Source organism: Esox lucius, chromosome 23, assembly GCF_011004845.1.
Source record: "Esox lucius isolate fEsoLuc1 chromosome 23, fEsoLuc1.pri, whole genome shotgun sequence".
Classification (NCBI taxonomy): domain Eukaryota; kingdom Metazoa; phylum Chordata; class Actinopteri; order Esociformes; family Esocidae; genus Esox; species Esox lucius.
Genome location: NC_047591.1, coordinates 4,493,041 through 4,520,889, shown reverse-complemented (window position 1 = coordinate 4,520,889; position 27,849 = coordinate 4,493,041). Strand labels below are relative to the sequence as shown.

The 27,849-nt window shown below is 41.1% G+C and overlaps 1 protein-coding gene across 3 annotated transcripts; it reads right to left on the bottom strand.

The window, feature by feature from the left end:
• Positions 1-6,051: 6,051 nt before the first annotated feature.
• On the bottom strand, positions 6,052-25,194 carry si:dkey-61f9.2 (C-type lectin lectoxin-Lio2). Of its 3 annotated transcripts, none has more exons than XM_020042664.1 (4): positions 25,134-25,194; positions 13,840-13,899; positions 13,137-13,502; positions 6,052-6,639 (listed from the first exon to the last, which is right to left on the bottom strand). In XM_020042664.1, exons 2-4 carry the CDS (start codon positions 13,874-13,876, stop codon positions 6,275-6,277), a joined length of 768 nt encoding a protein of 255 aa, XP_019898223.1. In that variant the 5' UTR covers positions 13,877-13,899; positions 25,134-25,194; the 3' UTR covers positions 6,052-6,274. The 3 variants fall into 3 exon arrangements, 2 of the variants coding, with proteins under 2 accessions (XP_019898223.1, XP_010865587.1); XR_827608.2 differs by lacking the exon at positions 6,052-6,639 and adding an exon at positions 10,545-10,635; XM_010867285.2 differs by lacking the exons at positions 13,137-13,502; positions 13,840-13,899; positions 25,134-25,194 and adding an exon at positions 10,309-10,387.
• Positions 25,195-27,849: the final 2,655 nt, after the last annotated feature.

Sequence of the window (27,849 nt, the reverse complement as noted above, 5' to 3'; positions counted from 1 at the left end):
AATTGGATCCTCCAAACGACCTGATGTCAGAATATACCCAGTCAAGCAATTAATTACATCAACATCTGTACCACGGGGGGATACTTCGGCATTGACTTATGGACTTATGGTGTTAGCCTCCATCATTCAGACCTTAAATGCCTGCTCTTTGCAGATGACCTGTGCCTGGTGTCACCCACAGCAAATGGTCTACAGCAGAGCCTGGACCTGCTAGAGAAGTACTTCCAGACCTAGGCCCTAGCAGTAAACCCCAAAAATAAAAAAAGAATGATTTTCCGGAGTAGAGTCTCAGCGAGTTAAACCAAAGTTTCAATTGGTACAACACATATAGAATACTGTACACAAAAAAACTATTTAGGTTTAAAAATTAGCTCAACCAGAAACCTAAATGAAGCAGGCAATGAACTGAGAGACAAAGCACGCAGGGCATTCTATGCCATTAAAAAACAAATTCAGATTGAAATACCCTACATGTCCAGAGGAAAACTACAAACAATGCATGCAGGGCAGAACTAGGCCAATGTCTATTAACATTAAAAACTCAAAAAGAGCAGTTACATTTTGGAAACACCTAAAATACAGTGACCCCCGCTAATACCATTAACAAGCCCTGCAATACCAAAAGTTGAGCAAAAAAAAGAATCCCTTTATTCATCTGGTCCTGGGGCTTAGTTCACAAATCTGTTCTACTAACACATGGAAACCTCAGGATCAGAACAAACAGACAATCAAAACAAACCAAATTACAAAACAGTTAAAACAAACTACATTACCCATTGGGAAACACAAGCACAAAGCAAAATGCATTGCTATCTGGCCCTAAATCGGCAGTACACCATGGCAAACTATTTGACTGAGGTGACTGATTAAAATCTCAGAAAAACCTTGACAAAGTACAGCCTCAATGACCACAGCCTTGCCATTGAAAAGGGAAGGCACAGAAAAACCTGGCTCCCTCTAGAAGAGAGATTGTGTGATCATGGCACCATAGCAGAACCTGAGACAGAGCTGTGCTTCCTAACACAATGTAAAAAATACCAAACTATCAGAAAAAATAATTTCCAAAAGCTTGAAGGGATCATTAAAGGTTTTAGGGATGTTTCTGATGAGGAAAGGCTGCCTATCCTTTTGTGGGTGTGCTTGGAGAGCTGTGTATCAGCAGCATGGAGAGCTGTGTATCAGCAGCATGGAGAGCTGTGTATCAGCAGCATGGAGAGCTGTGTATCGGCAACATGTAGAGCTGTGTATGGGCAGCATGGAGAGCTGTGTATGGGCAGCATGGAGAGCTGTGTATGGGCAGCATGTAAAGCTGTGTATGGGCAGCATGGAGAGCTGTGCATGGGCAGCATGTAGGGCTGTGTATGGGCAGCATGTAGAGCTGTGTTTGGGCAGCATGGAGAGCTGTGTATGGGCAGCATGGAGAGCTGTGTATGGGCAGCATGTAAAGCTGTGTATGGGCAGCATGGAGAGCTGTGTATTGGCAGCATGTAAAGCTGTGTATGGGCAGCATGGAGAGCTGTGTATCGGCAGCATGTAGAGCTGTGTATGGGCAGCATGGAGAGCTGTGTATGGGCAGCATGGAGAGCTGTGTATGGGCAGCATGTAAAGCTGTGTATGGGCAGCATGGAGAGCTGTGTATGGGCAGCATGTAGAGCTGTGTATGGGCAGCTTGTAGAGCTGTGTTTGGGCAGCATGGAGAGCTGTGTATTGGCAGCATGGAGAGCTGTACATTGTACAAATTATTCTTTTAAAATCTAGTGATTATGCCAAAAAAATATATATTATTAATAAGTTGTTCAAACATTGTGATTGTACTTTGGCAATATGCACACATGTGCGTCATGCCAATAAAGTGAATTGAATTGACTATGGTTCTGGCTATTGATAACTGTATCAGATCTGCGGGGTACTGCAATTTGGCTGTTGTCTCGAATTATATTTCACATGATCATCCTGTTATACACAAAGCCCCTGATTGGGGGAACTGTTGTCTATATTGTGTCTGACTCATAGCCGAGTTCTCTTTACAGTCCAGAACAGTGGTGGATGTCTGTGGTAGCTGAAGGGGAATCTCTGTTGTGGTAGAGGCCATCTAGGTGATGTTCCAATCAGGTGATGGAGATACCGTGGGCTCAGTGAAGTTAGTGTACTCTGGTGGAGGATGGAGATCCTTGCACATGGATTTTTAAAGATCTTTTAAATCACATTAGGACAATGGAACACTTATCGAAGTCATTTAGAGGAGTTTTCTTATTGAGTTCACTGGTCCTTTGTTCTTCTAAGAGAGGGAGTGGCTGGACACAGCATGGCCCATAAATTCCCTGTTCCTCCTGTTTCATAACAAACCAAGAACTTGTTCTGTCCGTTGGTGCAACAATTAATACAAAAGGTATAAGGGACGTAAAGACATAAGAACAGTGGACTGAGCATAAAAATAATAGACTCTGCATTAATATAAATACATTTAAATTTTTGTCCAGTTTGGGTTGTGTGTTAATGTGGGGAAAGGTTATAGATTTGTCCAGTTGTGGGTTGTGTGTGTAGTTGGGAGAGGGTTATAGATTTGTTCGTTGAGGCCTGTGTGTGTATGTTGGGAGCAGGCTATAGTCAATTTGTTTCCAAGGGCATGTTCTGCTGTAGGCCTTATCTACTCCACCGCTCTTCTCCTTAGATCAACGCTGGCTCATGCCAAATCATTCCAAACAGTTTATGACACAAATACATTGCTGACATGTGGCTAATGGGCTACTGTAACTGACTCAGTGGTCTTTAAAAAAAGGAAAAAGAGATTTATTAATTAAGCCCTACATCATGATCCTGTCTCGAGTTTGACCAACGAATGGACAGAGGCTTTTTGTCTCACCACTTCAGGAGTTGTCCTGGCACCAGAGACACAGAGGAGCTCTGTGGTTTCATGAAAACACAACCAGTATCTCACAATAACTAACTTCTAATGTACGTTGGAATCCCGCCAAGCCACCACGATGACTTGTGCGCCAGTGCCTTACGTTGTGGCTAGTCAGCACTGTGTGTTAGCAGTGTTTGGGCCTGATCATGCCGGAGCGGTCTGTCTGAGATAGACTGCTGCCGCTGTTTATGGTGGTAATGTCAGCTTAGTACTCTTTGTGCTTTGGTAATGATATCTGATCAGTACTGTCTCTGAGGTGGCAAGAGATGGATGTAGACACCGGAAACGAGAGAGCTCTTCTGAGCGATAGCTAGCAGGCCTAGAAATGTTGAACGCGTCATAAATGCAATTTCCTATATAGTGTGCTGCTTGCCACCCGTGCCTCATGGTTCATACCTATGGGCCCAGGTTAAAACTAGTGCACTAAATAAGGAATTGGATGCCATTTATGCTGTGGACGACAGAGGAGGGTGTTTCTCTGGGATGAGCTATAGCTAGAAGCCATCTGGTCAGTGGTGAAGCGGAGGCGTGACGGATCGAGGCTTCACTCCTAGTTTGTTCATTGTGTGATGGATACCTCTGTATTCTCCTCCATTTTTATTTTTTTTACCACAGTCCAAAATATTTATTTTTATCTTTAGTTTCCTCTCTCTTTCCCTTTTTTCTCTTTCTCTCTATCTGGGAACTCAATTGCTCAGCTCTTACCTTCATTTGTTTTCTCTTTCTTTGGCTCCTTTCTATATAGCTTTCTCTTTGTTTGCTCCTGTGTTCTTCCCCTAGTCTCAGCTCTTTTCATTAGGGTTGTCAATATGTTGGATGCTGACTCTGCTGTCATGATTTAGAGGCTGGATTGGCCTGGCCTGGCTCGGACCAGAGATCACACATTTCCTGGCCGGGATCACTACTTGTTTTTATTGCCTTCAGTGCTGTGCTGTGTAGAATACGATCATCACTGTTGTAATCCATAAAGCATTTAGCAATTCTGTTATACTTTTATATGTGATTTATTCTTCTTGCTTGATCAGTGACGTGTTATAATGTTGCTGTGCTGTGTAGGGCTCTGGATTATTCTTAAAGTTACATACCTCTTGCGTTGTTGTTTTCAGTTAAATGCCATATTTGTTTATAATGTTGAGTGAATGAAGAAACTGGACAAGAAAAATCCATCCATCCATCTTCTTCCGCTTATCCGGGGCCGGGTCGCGGGGGCAGCAGTCTAAGCAGGGATGCCCAGACTTCCCTCTCCCCAGACACTTCCTCTAGCTCTTCCGGGGGGACACTGAGGCGTTCCCAGGCCAGCCGGGAGACATAGTCCCTCCAGCGTGTCCTAGGTCTTCCCCGGGGTCTCCTCCCGGTGGGACGGGACCGGAACACCTTCCCAGGAAGGCGTTCCGGAGGCATCCGAAACAGATGCCCAAGCCACCTCAGCTGACCCCTCTCGATGTGGAGGAGTAGCGGCTCTACTCTGAGCTCCTCCCGGGTGACCGAGCTTCTCACCCTATCTCTAAGGGATCGCCCAGCCACCCTGCGGAGAAAGCTCATTTCGGCCGACTGTATCCGGGATCTTGTCCTTTCGGTCATGACCCAAAGCTCATGACCATAGGTGAGAGTAGGAAAGTAGATTGACTGGTAAATCGAGAGCTTCGCCTTGCGGCTCAGCTCTTTCTTCACCACGACAGACCGATACATCGACTGCATTACTGCAGAAGCTGCACCGATCCGTCTGTCAATCTCCCGTTCCATCCTTCCCTCACTCGTGAACAAGACCCCTAGATACTTATACTCCTCCACTTGAGGCAGGCACTCTCCACCAACCTGAAGTGGGCAAGCCACCCTTTTCCGACTGAGGACCATGGCCTCGGATTTGGAGGTGCTGATTTTCATCCCCACCGCTTTACACTCGGCTGCAAACCGTCCAAGTGCATGCTGAAGGTCCTGGTTAGAAGGGGCCAACACAACAACATAATCTGCAAAGAGCAGAGATTAAATTGTGTGGTCCCCAAACCTGACACCTTCCGGCCCCTGGCTGCGCCTAGAAATTCTGTCCATAAAAATTACGAACAGAACCGGCGACAAAGGGCAGCCCTACCGGAGTCCAACATGCACTGGGAACAAGTCTGACTTACTGCCGGCAATGCGGACCAAGCTCCTGCTTCGGTTGTACAGGGACCTGACAGCCCACAAGAAAAATCTTTTTCTAAAATAGATAAAGCATAAAACTCGATAATATTCCTAAAAACTTGTAAAGAAAAGTAAAATCAGAATAAACAATGTCATACAAGTTGCTATTCCAAAACAATGTCAAGTATTAGAGCTCAGTAGTAGGGGAAGCATATAGTTCACTTAATTCAAATGTTAATGCAATCCCACAATGCATTTTCATTGTCCACTTTTGCCTGCATTATTTCCGTCTATATGAAAATTGAAATGCAATCATGTGATTTGCATTTTAATTTTCATGTACTGGTATACACATTTGCTGTCAATATTAAAATGTTAATGAAAAGCAATTTGGCAATTCATTTTCAAAAGCATGCCCCGCTTTGTGGTTAACATAATTCAAATGTTAATTCAAATGTGAAAAGTGAGAATCATTATCATTATTGATTCTCTCTGCAATCACTAATAATGAAAAGTCAATAACATTATTAGTGATCACAGAGAATTTAGCTACATTTTTAATTATCTTTTCTATTCTGTCATGAGCATCTGACCAGGAAATCAAATATATTTCAATATGATCTGCGAAATCCAAAATGAATGGCACTAGCACTGTTGCCATTGTACCGCATGATGATTGTAGCCTACCAGTATACCACTTTCAGAGAATGACTGACAGGGTGATAGAACATGAAAATTAAATCGCATTACATTTACTTTAAGTTAGGAAAACAGCATTAGAGCATGGAAATTTCAATTGCAAAGGATGGCACTGTTTCTCACTTTTCACATTTGAATTTTGTTAACCACAAAGCTAGGCTGACTTTGAAAATGAAATGCCAAGTGGCTTTTCATTAACATTTTAATATTGACACCGAATGTGCATACCAGTACATGAACATTTTAATCACATTTTTACATTTTAAGTTTCATATTGACTGAAATAAAGAAGGCAAAAGTGGAAAATTTAAATGCAGTGTGGGATTGCATTAACATTGGAATTTAGTGAACTATGCTTCCATACAATAGTAGATGGGTTAGCTATTGTATGCTGTGTTTGGCTGAATGCTTAATTAAAAAACAAATCAAGATTGTACTGTACTTGTAATGTCTTACATAAACCAACACATGCTTTTCTCTTTAATGAACAATGCATCTTAAATTTGAGTTCATAGTGCAGACTCAAGGAAGCAGCTATTTTCTCCTTTACCCTTCACAGATAAAGTAGAGAGAAGACTGACAGTCTTGATCGCTCCACTCGAAATGTCCTTCCTTTGTTGCCATGGCACCACACTGGTGGGACAGGGGCAGTTCAGGCCATATCCCTCCCTCCCAGTTACTCCAGTCCTCTCTCTTTAGTGGTATCCCATTGATCCAGACCCAGAACCCAAAGAGACGGCTCTGTCTCAGACCGATCCACACGGGGCCAGGGACATTGGCTGCCCTCAGACTCTGCTCCACAACCCTCTGGTCATTCTTAGACTCAATACGCAGCAGTGTAGTGTAGTTGTCATTGCAGTACTTTAGAGCTTGCTCCCATGTCTGTTTTTCATTGATTACATGGATTTGATCTGTAAAACACACAATTAATCAAATCAATTGAGTATACCTTGAAGTCAGTGTAAAAGTATATTCTGTTATCCATGGTGTCTGCAACTAACTACTATTTTGATTATCAATGTATCAGTCAATTTCTACATTGATTAATCAAATAAATTAAAAATATACATTCCAGCATTCAATTCAGGTAATAATTTTTTAAATAATTCAACAGTGTGCTTAATTAATCTGTAAAATAAAGATTAACAAGAAGAAGGAATTGTGAAACAACTTAAGAGTTTTTGAGTAGACAGTTATAACTGAAGTACACAGACAACATCACTATCTTGTCTAGCGGCAGTGTTGTAGCCTGAAACTAAGACTGTCTCTGAAACATTGTTCTGCTGAGTTATTCAATGAAGGTAAGACAGGCTGATACCAAATCAGTTTTACTGCCCTACCTATCTGTTGTACCGTGTTAAAAGTACACAAAACAAACAGCAATACATTTTCTTCATGTGTATTTTTCCAGTCCCTGTCAGCTTGTTCCCTCAATTCTAGAGTCACCCCCAATCCTGTGGCCCCAACCTTTCTAACCTTGTCCTCCCAGCCCAGCACATGTGGAATACCTGCTATCTGGCAGTGTTCGGAACTGTCGATCTGCTGTCAAAAAGGTCAAATTAATCTCAGCCTATGCTGTTCTTAAAGCTCTTGACTTCCTGACCCTGACAGAAACATGGATTTCCCATGAAAATACTGCTACTCCGGCTGCTCTCTCCATCTGACTTTGTTTTCCCATAGTGCAAGAGCATACTGTATGTTTGCAGTGGTGGCAGCATAGGGCAACTTGTTTCTTCAAATTGGAACTTTTCTCTGATTCATCTTGCTCACCTACCCCTTCTGCTCCATTGCTCAATGACTCACTATGAGTGAGTTACGGACATCTGAGCGAAAAAGGCAAAAAACTAAACTTCGGAATGATCTTGCATCCTTCCCTATCCCTGCTTGCCATCCACTCTGCAAAAGCCACTTTCATATATACCAGGCTTCTTCCTGTAATCCCAGGAAACTCTTTTCCACTTTCTCCTCTATCCTTAATGGAAAGGTTAGCTATTTTTAATCCTGGGGCAATTTTTCGGATTATCTAGCCTAATGAAGATATTGTTTTTTAGAATTAATACAGTTTTGAGGAAGCAGAGGATGAGGGCTCAGAGGTGGACTCGTCCATCACCCGGGCTGAAGTCACTGAGGTGGTCAAGAAACTCCTCGGTGGCAAGGCACCGGGGGTGGATGAGATCCGCCCTGAGTACCTCAAGTCTCTGGATGTTGTGGGGCTGTCTTGGTTGACACGCCTGTGCAACATTGCGTGGCGGTCGGGGACAGTGCCTCTGGGATGGCAGACCGGGGTGGTGGCCCCTATTTTTAAGAAGGGGGACCGGAGGGTGTGTTCCAACTATAGGGGGATCACACTTCTCAGCCTCCCCGGGAAAGTCTATGCCAGGGTTCTGGAGAGGAAAATACGGCCGATAGTAGAACCTCGGATTCAGGAGGAACAGTGTGGTTTTCGTCCGGGCCGTGGAACACTGGACCAGCTCTATACCCTCTACGGGGTGTTGGAGGGTTCATGGGAGTTTGCCCAACCAATCCACATGTGTTTTGTGGATTTGGAGAAGGCATTCGACTGTGTCCCTCGCGGCATCTTGTGGAGGGTGCTTGGGGAATATGGGGTCCTGGGTCCTTTGCTAAGGGCTGTCAGGTCCCTGTACAACCGAAGCAGGAGCTTGATCCGCATTGCCGGCAGTAAGTCAGACTTGTTCCCAGTGCATGTTGGACTCCGGCAGGGCTGCCCTTTGTCACCGGTTCTGTTTGTAATTTTTATGGACAGAATTTCTAGGCGCAGCCAGGGGCCGGAAGGTGTCAGGTTTGGGGACCACACAATTTCGTCTCTGCTCTTTGCAGATGATGTTGTCGTGTTGGCCCCTTCTAACCAGGACCTTCAGCATGCGCTGGGACGGTTTGCAGCCGAGTGTGAAGCGGTGGGGATGAAAATCAGTACCTCCAAATCCGAGGCCATGGTCCTCAGTCTGAAAAGGGTGGCTTGCCCACTTCAGGTTGGTGGAGAGTGCCTGCCTCAAGTGGAGGAGTTTAAGTATCTAGGGGTCTTGTTCACGAGTGAGGGAAGGATGGAACGGGAGATTGACAGACGGATCGGTGCAGCTTCTGCAGTAATGCAGTCGATGTATCGGTCTGTCGTGGTGAAGAAAGAGCTGAGCCGCAAGGCGAAGCTCTCGATTTACCAGTCAATCTACGTTCCTACTCTCACCTATGGTCATGAGCTTTGGGTCATGACCGAAAGGACAAGATCCCGGATACAGAGATAGGGTGAGAAGCTCGGTCACCCGGGAGGAGCTCAGAGTAGAGCCGCTGCTCCTCCACATCGAGAGGGGTCAGCTGAGGTGGCTTGGGCATCTTTTTCGGATGCCTCCGGAACGCCTTCCTGGGAAGGTGTTCCGGTCCCGTCCCACCGGGAGGAGACCCCGGGGAAGACCTAGGACACGCTGGAGGGACTATGTCTCCCGGCTGGCCTGGGAACGCCTCGGTGTCCCCCCGGAAGAGCTAGAGGAAGTGTCTGGGGAGAGGGAAGTCTGGGCATCCCTGCTTAGACTGCTGCCCCCGTGACCCGGCCCCGGATAAGCAGAAGAAAATTATGATGATGTATTTCCTTCATTGAGACCCGACATGTGATTTTTATTCCATTATTTTATTCCCTAATTGGGCCCAATTTGGACATTTTCACTTAGGGGTGTACTCACATTTGTTGCCAGCGGTTTAGACATTAATGGCTGTGTGTTGTGTTATTTTGAGGGGACAGCAAATGTACACTGTTATACAAGCTCACTACCTAACATTTTAAGTAGTGGTAGTGTAATTTCTTCAGTGTTGTCACATGAAAAGATATAATCAAATATTTACAAAGATTTGAGGGCTGTACTCTCTTTTGTGAGATACTGTAGGTCTCAAATTTTAAAGTTTGCAAAAGGTAGTTTAATGGCAGTCAATCCAATAGGACAACACAAGAAAAAGTCAGATAGACAGGCAGAGTTCGGTACACGGGCAAACCAAAAGCAGAATCGAGACGAAGGCACACAGGGGAAGAGCAGGCTGCAGAAAAGGGAAATCCAGACAAGAGACGGTGCACAGAGACTCAGGTGATGGTACCGAAGGGCTACGCAAGACTCTATAGGACAGAAGGCAAGCTTGGGGCAGAACGAACGTAAACTCAGTGGGAAATAGGTAGGACCGGCTCAGCAAGTTGTACTCTCACAAACAATACTTCACACTGATGTGTGAACAGACCTAGGTTACATACAGAGTGGAACAGGTGTTCAATATTCAGGTGATTGCGACCGGGAACTGTTGGTGCGTTTCTGTGTGTTGGGAACTTGGGTTTCGGTGGTTGTTTCTTCTGTTGGAGCTGCCGAGAGCCGGAGCAATCCGTGGACCTTACAGAACCGTGCACCGTGGACCCTGTACCGAACTGTTCAATACGAATATACATACCGTTTCACCCATACTCCTCTGGCATACTCCCTTGTGACAAAACTGCCAAGTTGTCCTTTCACCAATGGCCTATAAAAATATGCTATTTGGCAATTCCACAGAAATTAAAGGGGGTAATAAAACTGGTCATGACGTCTTACCCTTATAGCAGAACGTGTACTTCATCCCACTTGGAGGCTGTATTGACAACATACCAATTTTATTATAAATCACTGTGTAGTTTTCTTTAATTGGATATGGAATTTTAAACCAGTTTCTGTAGGTAGACTTCCCTCCATCAGCCCACTCCCAGTCATCATACAGAAGACCAATCCAGAAAGGAATAGTGCTGTTCTTTCCTGAATTTTTCACCACCTCCCACTGTTCCTTGTTCCTGATGCTGGCCAGGTCAGTGCATATCTTTCCGCAATAATTCTGAGCTTCGTACCAAGACATGTTTTTCTGCACTAGAATGACATCACTTGGGCCTAGGAAACACATACAAAATATATATTTCTCCCTTTGCTGTACATGGGGGAAGGTGTATATAGTTTGAATAGCACATCTATAATATGAAATATTTAATACTGGATATTGTTTTGGTGGTATTATGTGATATAATAAAATAATAATAAATTATATTATACAAATTTAGAAGTAGACAGAAGTGATAGAGTATGCCAGACACTGAGCCACAGAATAGAGATACAGTGAGGGAAAAAAATATTTGATCCCCTGCTGATTTTGTACATTTGCCCACTGACAAAGAAATGATTAGTATATCATTTTAATGGTAGGTTCATTTGAACAGTGAGAGACAGAATAACAACCACAAAAATCCAGAAAAACGCATGTCAAACATTTTATAAATTGAGATTAAGAGCACACTCTTATTCTGTACCCCTGGGGTTATCCAAATGTAATGTAAAACAGGCTACCTATTATATTTTACTTATCCTTTTCAATATACAGGTGCTGGTCATATAATTAGAATATCAGCAAAAAGTTGATTTATTTCAGTAATTCCAATCAAAAAGTGAATATTGTATAATGTATACATTCATTCCACACAGACTGATGTATTTCGAGTGTTTATTTCTTTTAATTTTGATTATAACTGACAACTAATGAAAACCCCAAATTCAGTATCTCAGAAAATTTGAATATTGTGAAAAGGTTAAATATTGAAGACACCCGGTGCCACACTCTAATCAGCTAATTAACCCAAAACAACTGCAAAGGCCTTTAAATGGTTTCTCAGTCTAGTTCTGTAGGCTACACAATCATGGGGAAGACTGCTGACTTGACAGCTGTCCAAAAGATGACCATTGACACCTTGCAAGGAGGTCAAGACACAAAAGGTCATTGCTAAAGAGGCTGGCTGTTCACAGAGCTCTGTGTCCAAGCACATTTATAGAAAGGCGAAGGGAAGGAAAAGATGTGGTAGAAAAAAGTGTACAAGCATTAGGGATAACCGCACCCTGGAGAGGATTGTGAAACAAAACCCATTCAAAAATGTGGGGGAGACTCACAAAGAGTGGACTGCAGCAGGAGTCAGTGCTTCAAGAACCACCACGCACAGGCGTATGCAAGACATGGGTTTCAGCTGTCGCATTCCTTGTGTCAAGCCACTATTGAACAAGACACAGCGTCAGAAGCGTCTTGCCTGGGCTAAAGACAAAAAGGACTGGACTACTGCTGAGTTATGTTCTCTGATGAAAGTAAATTTTGCATTTCCTTTGGAAATCAAGGTCTCAGAGTCTGGAGGAAGAGAGGAGAGGCACATAATCCACATTGCTTGAAGTCCAGTGTAAAGTTTCCACAGTCAGTGATGGTTTGGGGTGCCATGTCATCTGCTGGTGTTGGTCCACTGTGTTTTCTGAGGTCCAAGGTCAACGCAGCCGTCTACCAAGAAGTTTTAGAGCACGTCATGCTTCCTGCTGCTGACCAACTTTATGGAGATGCAGATTTCATTTTCCAACAGGACTTGGCACCTGCACACAGTGCCAAAGCTACCAGTACCTGGTTTAAGGACCATGGTAATCCCTGTTCTTAATTGGCCAGCAAATTCGCCTGACCTTAACCCTATAGAAAATCTATGGGGTATTGTGAAGAGGAAGATGCGATACCCCAGACCCAACAATGCAGAAGAGTTGAAGGCCACTATCAGAGCAGCCTGAGCAGTGCCACAGACTTATTATTGCTGCAGTAACTCAGGCAAAAGGAGCCCCAACTAAGTATTGAGTGCTGTACATGCTCATACTTTTCATGTTCATACTTTTCTGTTGGCCAAGATTTCAAAATAAATATTTTTTTGTATTGGTCTTAAGTAATATTCTAATTTTCGGGGTTACTGAATTTGGGATTTTCATTAGTTATCAGTTATAATCATCACAATTAAAATAAATAAACATTTGAAATATATCAGTCTGTGTGCAATGAATGAATATAATATACAAGTTTCACTTTTTGAATGGAATTAATGACATAAATCAACTATTTGATGATATTCTAATGATATGACCAGCCCCTGTAAAACCAAAATATGTGCACTTGCATTATAATTTTTACTCATGTAGGTGTCTCAAAAAAAAAAATCAATACATCTTTCATGTAGCTGAGGGTCTGCAGAATCCCAGGATATAAAGCACTTCCTTCTACAATAAAGGATGACCATTTTAGAAGCCAAAAGATAGTGACAGGCGGATTTGAAAACCCTGGCTCTAATGCAAATCAATTTCTAACATTTTTTGTTGTTATTCTGTTCAACTGTTCAAATAAACCTACCATTAAAATTTTAGACTGATAATTTCTTTGTCAGTGGGCAAACGTACGAAATCAGCAGGTGATCAAATACTTTTTTCCCTCACTGTATAGCAGCTGGCTTAAAAGCGGCAGCAATACCACTGGATTAGCTCCTGACACAGACAATGTCTAGAACATTTTGAGTATAACATTTTGTAAAAATGTTTTGGTTGATGTTTTGTACCTTTTATGTAACACATGAAGTATTTATTCACTGTGCAGTCATCCCATGTTAGGTTAATTTTGAGTGTTGCAGCACACATTGGAATTGTATATGAGATTGCAGGCATTAACAATGCAGTCACATTAACAGGGTCTCCATTGCTCCACTTCAGTTTGGGATGTGTGCGATAGAGTCCAATCGTAGCACCCTGCCCAATTTGTAATAACTTATTCAGCATCTCAGATTCCTCCTGATTGTACACTGTGGCGAGATCTGTAAAATTATGTTGGTGGCAGTAGTCCCGTGCCTCTGTCCATATTAACAGTTTAGTCTTTTCACTGAGATTAAACACTCTGAGGTGACAATAAACACCCGTGCAGTAGACATCTGAAGAAAAAGTTGGTAAAAAAGAAAGGTAAATGAAGCATATAAAAAACATGACCAATATTTCAGCTTTCAATTGTTATGCACTGATGAACCAAAACAATATGACCACCTACAGTACCTAATATGCTGTTTGTCCTGCACGTGTCGCCAAAACACGCCGACCTGCCAAGGCATACCATTGAATTACCACCTTATCTACCCAGACCTTGACATGCGCCCTTGTTAGATGATCAACGCTGTTCACTTCACCTGTGAGTGGTCATAATGTTTTGGTTCATCAGTTTATTGTGGACATTGTACATAATGTATGGTGTGTTGTGGTTGATTGAGTTCTTACCAGCACAGAGTAGGAGTAGAAATGGGCTCATCTTCATGGTGACCACAAGGTCAGAAGAGACTGAGGAGAGGATAAGTGAAGGGATAATCGTGTGTACGATGATACAGAGGTGTTATATTTTGCTAACACACTTGTACTGTTGTTATTTTAACTCAACTTCAAAAGAATAAAGACAAAAGAACAATATGCACTATTTACGCATTTGTTTATTTGTCAAATCAGAAGGCTTCCCGCTCTACACCTCTGATGTATATGTGGATGTTCCTCAAGGTTTGGTACTTGGACTAAATCTGTTTTTGGTGTATAGTATTCACCTTTATGCAGATGGCACCATCCTGTATACAACTGGTCCCTAACTTACTGTAATGTCAACACTACAATATTATTTTACTATATACAATATTCAAAAGTTTGGGGTCACTCAGAAATGTCCTTGTTTTCAAAAGAAAATCAAGATAACATCAAATTGTCTGTTAAAATAACATCAAATTGATCAGAAATACAGTGTAGACATTGATAATGTTGTAAATCACTACTGTAGTTGGAAAAGGATGATTTTTAATGGAATATTGACCTAGGGGGACAGAGGCCCATTATCAGCAACCATCACTCCTGTATTTTAAAGGAACCTTGTGTTTGCAAATCCAAGTTTATCATTTTAAAAGGCTTACTGATCATTAGAAAACCCTTGTACTGATTAAAGAAGCAATAACACTGTCCTTCTTTAGACCAGTTCAATATCTTCAGCATCACTGTTTGTGGGTTCAATTAGGCCTACAGGATCAAAAATGCCAGCACTGTCAACGGATCTCGACCCTAATGAACTGTTGTGGTAACAGAATTACCTGATGGTGCGTAAGAAGTGTCCATCAAGCCAATCCAACCTGTAGGAGGCACTTCAGGAAGAATGGGGTGAAATCTCTTCAGATTATCTTAACAAAATGACAACTTGAATGCCCAAGGTCAGCAAGAAAACTGGGCGTAAACTACTTTTCAGGAAAAACGTGTTCTGGCACATTTGTCTTTTTTATAGAAATGCCATCATGAAGTTGTGAACTTGAATGTGACTTAATGAGTAACTAGTATGCAAAGTGTAAATACGAATAAAATGTAAAACTCAAACCCTTGTTCAACCAGTGGAAAATACACAACTTCCTGTATGAGCTGAGATAATGAAGGGGCTGGAGATGCTGACATACTGGTTTATCAAGTCACCAGCTTAGAATGCGACTACTTGGTCAGTATCGTTGCGAACCCGGGAATTTCAAACATGAACTTCCCGGGTTCGCAATGTGCAAACGTTGAAGTGCAAACGTTGCTAGAGCTCCAAATCACTTCCCTGAATTTAGCTGCCGTTGTTAACAAATCTGACTGGGAACAAGTTGTGAGAGAACACTTTCTGGAGGACAATGATGCCATTACCCTCTCAGACTCGGAAGATGAATAGGACAATAACGAGGAAACCCCAGACTTGGATGCTGTTCAAAACGATGTCAGAGAACAAGGGATGTACAGTGTTGGAATATCCTACAGCGTATGAGAAGGAAATTGACAAAATACAGGCATTTCATTGCAAATGTGGAGATGGCCGAAAAGAACGCTGGCTTGTCTTGTATAAAACACCTGTCCTCGGATTACTTTGACAAAAAAGGGCAACCATGGCATCCATGACCTGTGACAATGGAAGTCAACATACCAAATGTAAATGACGTAGGACTCTGTATATAATCAGAGGATTATTCCGTCTGCCGCAAAACATTCCTACATGTATACACATTGCTAGTTATTTTGCTATAGCTACTGATGTTACTGTTAACGTTAGCTAGCTAGGTAACAATGTTCATTTACCAGCTAGCTAACATTTCCTGGTGTCTAACTTGTTCGTTGGGTGGCTAGCTTTGCCTGATGATTAGCTATACTTTAGTAAATAATACTGTAACATTTCTTGTATGTTGGATTTCTAGCTGAACCATCAGTGCAAAAAGCTATGTATGCATCAGGGAAGGGGTGATTATGCTAAGCTATTGTTATGTTTCCATTGTCTTCACAAAAGTGTGCAAGACACTTATTTCAGTAATTAGCTACCTGATTGACCAGTCATCCAGGTTTGTGTGTGACTGTGACCAGCTATTATGAGTAGGGAAAAAAAAGTGATCTGGACAACCCAGTTCATCAATACAGAAAGACTGCTAAACAGCACAGTCCACTTGCACTCAGGCTGTCCACTTGCACTCAAGCTATCTGCACTTACATTGCTGCTACTATTTATTATGAATCCTGCTGCTAAGCTACTTTACCTTTCACTACTGTTTATACCTGATGTATCAAGTGCATGTGAACATTTTATTTTTATTTGATTTGAAATAGTATCTCTTTAGATCAGTTTAGCAAGGTCAGTGTCCCCATATGAATACTTAAATAGCTGGGTGGGATTGAGGACTAAGAGGGTGTGAACTATACTGAATGGGCGTAAACAAAGACCAGCTCTCTGGCAAGTGTGAATCTTTCCAGGATTTTTTCTCAGAACTAAGTAAAGCAGATTATACACCATTACAAAGCTCTGAATCTGGACCTTTATACATTTTGCGATAAGAACCTATTCCTGAATTCTGTTACAAATAGCTGCAAATGGAGGATTCTTTGACAAAAGCAAAGTTCAAAGGACAATTATTATTTTAAATAAAATGTATTAATTAAATTATGTATGTATTAATTCTAACCTTGTCTATGACTATTTCTAATTCATTTAGCTATATTTCCTATTCAAATTTATTTAATGTATGTTTTCATGGAAAACAAGGACAATTATAAGTGTCTCCAAACAATTACATGCATGCATAAATGCATACATGTCTGGAAATAATTGGACACTGTTTGTTATTTTGGCTGTTTACCTAAATATATTCAAGTTACAGTTAAATGAATATGGATTTAAAGTGTAGTTTCTCAGCTTTAATTTGAAGGTATTCACATCCAAATTGGAGGAAGGCTTTAGGAATTACAACTCTTTAATATGTAGCCCCCTCTTTTTCCAGAGATCAAAAGTAATTGGACAATTGACTCAAAAGCCGTTTCATGGACAGGTGTGGCTATTCCTTTGTTATTTCTTCATCAGTTAAGCAGGTAAAAGTCTGGAGTTGATTCCAGGTGTGGCTTTCTAATTTAGAAGCTGTTGCTGTGAACCCACAACATGCGGTCATAGGAACTCTCAATGCAAGTGAAACTGGTCTTCCTTAGGCTGCAAAAAACAATTTATCAGAGATAGCAGGAACATTAGGAGTGGCCAAATCAACAGTTTGTTACTTTCTGAGAATAAAAGTATGCACTGGTGAGACGTCCCACGAAGACAACAGTGGTTGATGATCTTTTCACCTTTCCATCGTAACGAAAAAGCCCTTCACAGCATCCAGCCAAGTGAAGAAAACTCTCCATGAGGTAGGCATATCATTGTCCAAGTCTACTAGGAAGAGAAGACTTAACGAGAGCAAATGCAGAGGGCTCACCACAAGGTGCAAACCACTCATAAACCTCAAGAACAGAACATCTAAAAAAGCCAGCACAGTTCTGGAACAGCATTCTTTGGACAGATGAAACTAAGTTCAACCTGTACCAGAATGACGGGGAGAAAAAAGTATGGAAAAGTCTCGGATCGGCTCATGATCCGAAGCATACCACGTCATCTGTAAAACACGGTGGAGGCAGTGTGATGACAGGCCATGCATGGCTTCCAATGGCACTGGGTCACTAGTGTATATTGGTGAGGTGATAGAAGACAGAAGTGCAGTGACCCAAAACATACTGCGAATGCAACCCAGGAGTTAATAGGGCAGAAAGTGGACTATTCTGCAATGGCTGAGTCAATCAACTGACCTCAACTCAATCAAGCATGCATTTCACTTGCTGAAGACAAAATTTAAGGCAGAAAGACCCATGAACAAACAACAACTGAAGACAGCTGCAGTAAAGGCCTGCACAAAGGAGGAAACCCTACATTTGCTATTGTACATGAGTTTCAGACTTTAAGCAGTCAATGCCTGCAAAGTATTAAAAATCAACATTTTAATTATGTTTGTTTTAATTTGTCCAATTACATTTGAGCCCCTGAAATAAGAAATCTGGATTTAGCCCAGAGAAATGTATTAATTATTCCAATTGGACTCTTAATATCTCACCCAGCACAGCCAGGAGGGGATTAGTCACCCCTCTGAGCCTGGGTCCTCTCTAGGTTTCTTCCTAAAATTCGGCCTTCTTAGGGAGTTTTTCCTAGCCACTGAAATTCAACACTACTGTTGTTTGGTCCTTGGGGTTTAAGGCCAGGTGTCTCTGTAAAGCACTTTGTGACAACTGCTGTTGTAAAAAGGTTTTTATAAATACATTTGATTGATTGATTGAAGAGGTCTGTGTATGAAAATGGTTGCAATTCCTAAATGTGTTATACAATATTTTTGTTCAACCCCTTGAATGAAAGCTGAAAGTCTGCAGTTCTCGGTTGTTTCATTTCAAATCCATTGGGGTGGCGTACAGAGCCAAAATTATGAAAATTGTGTCAGTGTCTAAATATTTCTGGACCTAACTGTGTGTGTGTATATATATCCTGATCCTCCTGATCCTTGGTCTGTCCTGTTCTCATTTCCGTTGATCAGTTTTTCTCCTTTCACTTCTGTTTAGCCCCCACCTGTTACTGTTGTCCTTGTTAGTCTGTGTATTTAGTTCTGGCATTTTCTCCCTGTCCTGGTCGGTCAATCTTATATTGTGGCATTCTCCTGTTCTGTTTTAGTGTTTCAGTGTATAATCTATTTTGTATCTGTACTGCTCAGCACTCTGTTTTATTTTCTTTTGGTTCTTATTAAAAAGCTCCTTCTTTGACCCTGCATTTGCCTCAGCCTCCCATGAAACGTTACAAATGCTCAAGCACACACATTCATTCTGTCAGCTCAGACAACCGTAATTCCCTGTTAATAGCTGCACCATTTATATACCGCACCAATGCGCAATTTAAGAAAGAGCCATGAAAACACGTTTCTATTTTGACGCATATTTCAGCCTTATGGACAGAGATCAGAGGTCTAATTCATCATTGGTCATTTGTTTAAACTTCAAAGAAAAAAAAGAAATGCAGTGAATTACATGCTAATTTCTTGGGGGTGTTCAAAACAGCAAAACAAAAGTGACATTTGGCACAAAATAGGTAAAGTTGTTGTAGTTTAAAAGTACTAAAGCCTGACCACACAGGCTGATATCAGTCTTCAATAACAATTAAAAATGAATAACACCTGCAATCACGGACATCATCTTTACAGGCTGTTGGACACATGTAGAGCAGCTGGGCAAAATGCTTCCATAGCCAATTACACACCATTGAAAATCATGGAGGAAGGAACAAGTTCACTCACTGACAATCATTTCCGCTGATGGGTTTGTAATGAATCAGCGGTCTATTTTATTCTTATAGATAAATAGGCCTGAATGAGTGCATGTTGTGCATACAGTAGAAAGTAATAAAATGTGCATAAAATGACCATACAGTGCAAAACTTTCAATTTGAATAAGTGCTCCCTAATGCTGCCTCTAAAAAATGTCTTTCCTTTCTATGGAACATCCGGTCATGCAGTTCACAGGTCCAAAGGCATTCGAATTATGCTCTTCAGATGGTATTTGTTTGAATTATTAGATTTGTATGCACTTTGTTTATATACATTAAAAAGTTATACTTTAAACGCAAATGTTTAATAGCATTATTTTTCAGAACAAACCAATGCATTTTAAATACATTGTGGTTAAGGTAGTATATGATTTCATTTGCCCATCACTACAAGGTAAAAAGCCTACATAACCTTAACTTTTCCTAGACACGTGGGAGACCGGACGTGTGTATCACCAGAGTAGCGAAAATCATTCCAGCGTGGGCCCCTACCACCCCAAGGACGCACATCTACACAACAACACCCTGTGGATTGCAGCCCTGGAGGTATGTGAATTACATGTTGATCTCATAATTGCTGCAATGTTTATTTGGTTTCACCATATTTTTCATAACAAATCAAAGCATTTTAAATACATTGTGGTTAAGGTAGTGTATGATTTCATTTCATAATTTAATTAGAATTGTTATAACACCAATCATAGTCAAACTATCACAAACAGTTTGACTTGAAAAAATACAAAACATATTTTCTATAGAGCCATTTAGGAGCCAAATGAGCCTTCTCTTTCTGGTGAGATGAGCTGAACGAGCCGGCTCACTGAAAAGAGACGAAATGCCCATCACTACAAGACTGGTCGATAAAACTATAAAAGCTATGAATATAACCCACCTGTATAGACCCATTTGGAGTGGACGTCATGGTTACATAATTTGCGTGTGCATTGTGTTGGCAGAAAACTGGATGGAATACTGTATTAGCCCTACAGTTACAGCATGACAATGCTAATAGTTATAAAATACAGTAAACAATGAAAAATATTTACGAACCCAGCCATGCAAGTGCAGTGCGCCGTCAGTAGACCTATGTAGCGTAGAACCCCTTATTGGCATTGCCAACAGCAGTTTTGAAATACTCTTGCATAGACCCAGTGAGCAATTGATGGCGGGCCGCCGGTGTTTTGCTGCTGGCGGGCCGCAAGAGGCTATAATGTCCTACAGTCAGCGGGCCACCAGTTTTGCCGCTTTTCTCCTGATCTCAATTTGCATAAGCTAATTTGCATCTCAGGTGGCTTTCCACCAGCGGCCCGACTGCGTTACGCTGGTGGCTAGCTGCCGAAGAGAGGGCGTGCGCTGTGATTTGCTGTATCTGCTTGTGTTGCTATTTTCTTCCATCAGGGATGCTACTGTACCCCTTTTATTCTTGTACTGATTATTTGTTTTAACTTTATTTTAATATTGTTAAACTTAGTGTACAGAATCTTGGTCAACATTGGTAGTTTATAAATAAAATAGACTTTGACTTTTGCACTATTGCTTATGTAAAGGACCTTTGTGTAGATATGTACAGTAAACACATAGAAACAGCCCTCTCTCGCCATTGATTATCATAATATTTTCCCGAACTAATGGCCATTTTCCACTGCATGATACCGGCTCAATTACTCGCCTATAGCCTCGACTTTAATGCTTCATGGGGGTCAGTTCTTTACTGTGTTTAAACACCGCCGTGTCTGTAGATGATGCTATAGCGAATTTGAATTTCACGTAAGGCAAGACAATACCCATTTTGAAAGCTAGGAATCCCACGCTGCAGTACCATGAAAACTAGAGGATCATTTTAGTGACTTGGTTCTTTCGTTCATGAAAAAGGAACAATTCTTGTTCAAAGTGTGTAAGGTATGAGCTAAATGCTCTGAATTGGACACTACGACATGTGGGTTATGACATATTTTTACTACAATTTGATGAACTCCTGAAACAAACGAAGATCAAGATTTCTTTGGACATAGGACTGTCACCTATATAGCTATGGTGAGTTCTGTTCTGCGCTATTATAAATAACTAGAATTACGTGTTGTTAGGTTACTAAGTAAAAACATAATGGCTGTTTTGTATTAAACAAGGACTGTTTGCAATATTCTATTAACATTCAAATTCTTTAGTCAAAGTCACTGGTACCTGAACGCAAGTTCTAAACCATTGGCGGGAAAACAAGTTATAGAAACTGAGCATGAAAAAAACAGTGTTGGCCTGAGATGAAATACCTACAGTAACCCTTGTTTCTTTGTGTGTCCACAAGTTTGGTTGCTTACTATTTTTTGTTTCTTTCGTTCAGACGTTTTGTGCTTCTTCGCATATCAACAGTTGAACAGGTATGGTAACATCGTTAGCTAACTCTAAAATTTGAATGTTAGAATATGTGCTTATTCCTTGTAACTTTTATCAACTGATAGGTAATTTTAGCTAAATCGTGTTTCTTTGTGTAACTTTTTCCACATGATGTGGATAACGTTACTCTTGGCAATAAATTTAGATAGACTAGCTAAACCTGCACTTATTACAATTCCATTACTGAGGTGTATTTGTGTATCCACATGGTTCTTAGCTAGCCTGTGTGTGTCTTATGTTGCCGGTTTTTTAAACCTCTTTTCTAAACATTACTTTCAGGTGATGACGTTTTCTGTAGTTTTGTTCCCGGAGGAGGATGACTGTGTGGCAGTAGTTCCACGCCTTCAGCCACGACAAGTTTGCCAGAACGTATTCAGCACCTGAAGACACCTGGCTTGCTGTCCCTTAAAACGTAGTAATTTGAAACTTGGAATGAAAATATGTTTTGCAGGGTAAATGCCTACATAACCTTAACCGGGTGTGTGTATTGCCAGAGGAGCGCAAATCGTTCCAGCATGGGCCCCTTCAACCCCAAGGACACACAACTACACCACAACACCCTGTGGTTTGCAGCCCAGGAGGTATGTGAATTACATGTTGATCTCGTATTTGCTGCAATGTTTACTTGGATTCACCATATTTACTTTTTCACCAACTTTTATTTTTAGGATGGAGCAAACACAGTACTCCAAGGCACCATAGAGGTACTCCACACCACCATGTAGAGGATGGCTACATAGGAAAGTGTGGGTTCATTCACTTAACCCAGATGCATAACTTGTTAGTAAAGCATGTTGCTTTCAATTTTATTTGTCAATTTCAATTCATTTTTAAGGGCAAGAAGGCAGAGGTAGGGGGACGTTTTAGTTCTGCACATGAAGGTAAGAATGAATATTTTGGCGGACACTCGGATTTGAGTTCTACCAGATATTTAGGACTGTCTTTACTTTCAGAACATTTGGAGAAGATCAAGCGGATGACTTAAGAGAAGGTTGAGCTGAGGGCACAGCTGGCTCTACAATCAGGTAAAAACAAGACAATAGTTACGCTAGTCTGAACATGTGCCCTTTATTAAAATGCAATACTGTACAGCCTTTCTGAAATTACATGTATATGGCAGTAGTAGTGTAGGCGTTGCCATGCAGTTCGCAAGGTGGTACTTGCTCTCACTAAACTGCTAGATACATTTGTTGTGTTCCCTGGCCATACAACTTAGGTGCTTTATGGAGTAGATCTTAAATCATTAACAGTGAATAATGGGTCCATATCAGAGATGTAGCCCATATGTAGGCCATGGCTGAATTATCTTAATTGTTTCACATATTTTGATAGACTGTTTTACTTTTAGGCAAACGAGCACAAACTCAAATTAAGTTAGCACTGAGTCAACTAACAAACATCTTAATCACCTTCGTAGTACTGTAACACTAATTAAGGCAATCAGTTTGTCAACCCTGAATTACCTTGATAACCCTGAGTTAAATCTGAGTAGGTTAAACTCCCTTAGTACAGCCCTCAGGACAAGGACTGGGAAACCCTGTGCTAGGCCTAGTGCATTGTTATTAAAAAGAAAGTTAGTCAAACCAAAAAGGGTTCCTCAATTTCCCCTTTAAATAGAACCTTATCTAACTTTGTTAGAAATCACCCATTTCGTATAGGATTGTAATAATTATTACATACCTGTTTGTCAAGGGAGAGAGTAATTCAATTATTTATAGCAGCATTAGATAGTCTTGTTCATGAGGTTAAGGACCTAGTCTTCCTTACACAACCTCAATCTCATCTCACTCAATCTCTTCTCACTGTAATGTTGATTACAAGCTGATATATACATTGAAGGGTGTGTCTACCTAGCAAAGATCAGGTTTCCAAGACAGTTACCCCCATGCCAAATGGTCAATGTAAACATTTCTGTGGTTATCAGAGTGCATTATGTTCTCATTATCTAGGCACATTCACTTCCAATGAAACATACATTCATATTGTAATTGTTAATGCTCAGATTCCACAGCTTCTTTAAAAAATCCATGTATCTAGAACCTTGAAAGGTGTTCACTGATTTGCTGATCGATCCCGGTTATTGATGGGTGCAGACCAGATTTTGCTAATGACACTGCCTGAATTTTTGGCCATGTAGCATTCATGGCAGGTATTTGTCACAGGAGAAGCGTCATTACTGTAATCATACAAACCAGACAGGCCTATAACCTAGCTGTACATGGCCTTATGTTGGTCATTAGTCACAAAGAGGATTTTTTTGTCCTGCTTCTGAAATCTACTAGTTCTGTCATCCTATTCATGAGAAAGAACACATTGGAAAAGGTGACCCAATGAGGTTTATGAAACTGTCATGATACTGTAGCATTATGACGATCCTGTGTCACTTTACATGAACTGACACAATAAAGTTTATGACAATACAAAAGAAGCATTATGACAATAATCAATTGGAATGAGATAGGCCTATCACATAGCTGTACATGCCTTTATGTTGGTTATAGTCAAAAAGAGGATGACATAGTCAAAAAGAGGTGACACCTCAGGCACGCCACAGTCCGTGCCAGGCCCAATATCCACTAAAACCTGAGGCCTCTAATGGAATAACACCTGTGTTTAGCTGTAAAATACATCTTGGTCCTTTTTTAAATAAAGGTTTCATTCATTTTCAGGTCTGCTGTGGAGTGATAAAATAGACTTACATGAATGTCATTAATTGTCTTGAAATACATTTGGACAAAATTGAAATGTATTTTTAAATTTTGACAACCATTTCGGAATAAAAGGTGTAATACATTTTAATACTTGAAATTAAATTTGAATAAAGTTAAATGTATGTATACATTTTTAAATACATTTCAGAATAATAGGTGAAATACATTTTCATACCTGAATTGTATTTTGAATTAAGTTAAACATATTCGACATACACTCATAATTAATTCTATATGCATTTTGCATTGGAAAAATATATACAGATTTGGTGAAGATAAAAAATATTTAATAAGGCTGTAATATTACAAAATGTTGAACAAGTGATGAAGTCTGAAAACTTTCTGAATGCACTGAATCTGAGCTCTGCAAAATATTTTACACTGTTTTGAATGTTGTATCGTCATTTTATAATGGAATTACTTTAGTCAGGTTGTCATTGAAAATGAAAATTTGCCTGTATTTTCTTGAAAAAAAAGATGAGTTTCTCAGCCCAACTTTATTGTGCTCGTAGCTGAGAGTCTGTAGAATCCATATACATTATTTAATTCTACTACTGCATATAGGAAGACAGTTTATAAGCAGAAATGAGAAGATGGTGCCAAGTGGAATACAAAACCTTCAGCTTTTCATTGACATGGTATTATTTCAACTTACAAATGGTCAATACCATTTAAATTGTAGCTTAGAAAATTTACTTACCTAAACATATGTTACATGCATTCAATAACCTCACATATTGGACTAGAGTCTGTAATGATTAAAAGCGTACCTGCTGTAATGTGTCAAGTAAGCGTGGAGTCTTTCTGTTTCAGGTCTGTGTTGGATGATGGGGTCCAATCTGTCTTTCTGAAAGTATGATGATGGAACTGTGTTTATCTACTACTGTCATTGGTCTGCCTACCTGTACATATTCATAATGCAAATACTGGAGAGAACTGAAACTGTAACCACATATGTCGTATTACTTCCTCAAGATTAGATTTAGATTAGATTCAACTTTATTGTCATTAAACAGTACAAGCACAGTACAACGAAATGCAGTTTACTCTGGAGTCAACAACTCTTAATGAAACATTGGCACAGAACTGTAGATGAATACTGTATAATGACCTGTGGATATGGAATGGCATTGTTCGAATGGCATTGTGTTACTTCATATAGCACTGTTTCATATAGCAATGTTGGGTCCTGGAAAAGCCTTGTATGTAATGATACCATCTGACTTGGGCAGTAATAGTAGAATAGAATGAGCCAGCTAGTGGTTTACATGTGTGATTGACAGTAGTAGGTACAGTAGGGAGTGGTATGCAGTGGTATAACTGGCATGCAGCCACGGAGTGAGCCAAAAAGGGTGCTTGGCCTTGGTCATCATATGACTTTCTTACCTAACTGAATTACTTTACTAGATAACCAAGACTACCATTGCACTTCAAATATCCCAGGAATGTTCAGTGAGAGGCCCTGGTAGTGAGAGGCCCTGTGTTGTAGTGTAATGAAAGATGTGTTTTGGAAGCTTTGTGAAGGTGCCGTGTTGTCTGATGTCTCAGCTCAGTGTGACTTCATCTCACAACTATTTGCATCCTGAAAGGAACAGACATACACGGTGGGGGCCAAGGTAGCCCCATCTACTCAGACAAACCAGGTGTGAGGATGTACAAATCAACTAAGTAGAAATATGCCTTTTGTTGGAATAATTGCACTGATGTTTGGTCTTTTAATGTGTGTCTCATGAAGGGATGAACTCTCCATTAGGTTTCAATGCTGGACATGTTATGTATCATTTGTTACAGGTAAATGCTTACTGTATGAAGAATACTGCAAGACTGAGTGTCTAGCTTTGAATGGAGCAAATTTTATGTAAATGTGTGAATGCCATTTCTTTGTGTCACTCATCCTTCCGAGTCTGCTTCCTCTTCTTGGTTCGGGCAGACTTCGTATCACGTCACATCAGTCTCAAAACTCATGTGCACGCTCTTGCCAATTCAAGAAGAATATATTGAGTCGAGAGAGCAGGAACATAAGCTGCGCGTGCAGAGGATAAAACATGTGCGCACGCCGGTGCCACTTCAGTCGAGAGAGCAGAAAGTGACGTTGAGAGAGCAGAAACACAAGCCACGTAAGCAAAGGACCAGTCGTGCGAAAGTACAAACAATGTGGGAGCACAGTTATCGTTGCGTGGAATTTCTCGGCAACTTCTCAAAATTCACCTGCACCTTCTCGAATACCCCATGTTCTCACTTGACACATGTGTTTGCACTCACTTGCAAGAAACAAAGAGCGTTGTTAGCAGATCTCACTGTGAACCTCGAGGGCTGTATGGTCGTATCCCAAAAAACGGTTAGAAACCTCAGCGTTACCCTTGACCATGACCTCTACTTTGATGAACATGTCTCAAGAGTTCCTTATTTTCATCTTTGAAATATTGCAAAAATCTGAAACTTTTTATCAAAAACTGATGCAGAAAACTAATCCATGCTTTTGTTACTTCTAGACTAGTTTACTGCAATGCTCTACTTTCTGGTTACCCTGACAAATCAATAAATAAAAACAAATTAGTGCTGCACATGGCTGCTAGAATCCAAACTAGAACAAAAAAAATTTGAACACATATATAGGTGATTACATCACCCAGAGACTTTCTTCTACTTACCTCGCTGAAATGATCCAGCCATACATACCTACACGATCGCAAGATGCAGGCCTTTTAATTGTACCTAGAATCTCTAAACAAACAGCCGAAGGCTGGGCCTTTTCTCATAGAGCTCCACTACTGTGGAATGATTTGCCAATCAAGGTTAGAAATGCAAACTCAGTGCAAACTTTCAAGTGTCTCCTAAAGACTCATCTCTACAGCAAGGTTTATGATTAGGTGTAGCCTGGCCCGGGGGCGTGAAGGTTGCCAGAAAAGCTTGATACTGTCAACCCTTGCTGTCTTACCAGGTGGGCTCTCAACGCCATTGGGATGCCCTCCCTCCAATGACTCTCGGGGGAGGAGTCATTGGCTTGTTGTCTCTCTGTAGAGATCGCAGTTGTGCAATTGGTCTGTACTCTGCTGGCAATACTCTGCCCTCATTCAGGGTGGTTGCGGATGGTGGGTGGCCCTTTGGTTGATGCTTGGCAATGTGGGTGGATTGATTACCTGCCTGTTAAGCCCTGTCCAGGGCCTCCCCCAGATAGTGCTACGGTGTCGCCAGACTGTAAGCATCTTCAATGCTCAGTAAGAGCATTGAAGATGGGTCGTGGCTGGGTCTTCCAGCATGACAACGACCCGAAACACATAGCCAGGGCAACTAAGGAGTGGCTCCGTAAGAAGCATCTCAAGGTCCTGGAGTGGCCTAGCCAGTCTCCAGACCTGAATCCTATAGAAAATCTTTGGAGGGAGCTGAAAGTCCGTATTGGCCAGCGACAGCCCCGAAACCTGAAGTATCCTGAGAAGGTCTGTATGAAGGAGTGGGCCAAAATCCCTGCTGCAGTGTGTGCAAACC

Excerpts from the sequence above, each read along its gene's own strand:
- si:dkey-61f9.2 (XM_020042664.1), bottom strand. The coding sequence starts at position 13,876 with ATGAAGATGAGCCCATTTCTACTCCTACTCTGTGCTG. Across the intron at positions 13,503-13,839 it reads TCTACTCCTACTCTGTGCTG|ATGTCTACTGCACGGGTGTT; the intron begins GTAAGAACTCAA and ends CTTTTTCTTCAG. Across the intron at positions 6,640-13,136 it reads CTTCATGTGTTACATAAAAG|ATCAAATCCATGTAATCAAT; the intron begins GTACAAAACATC and ends TGTGTTTTACAG.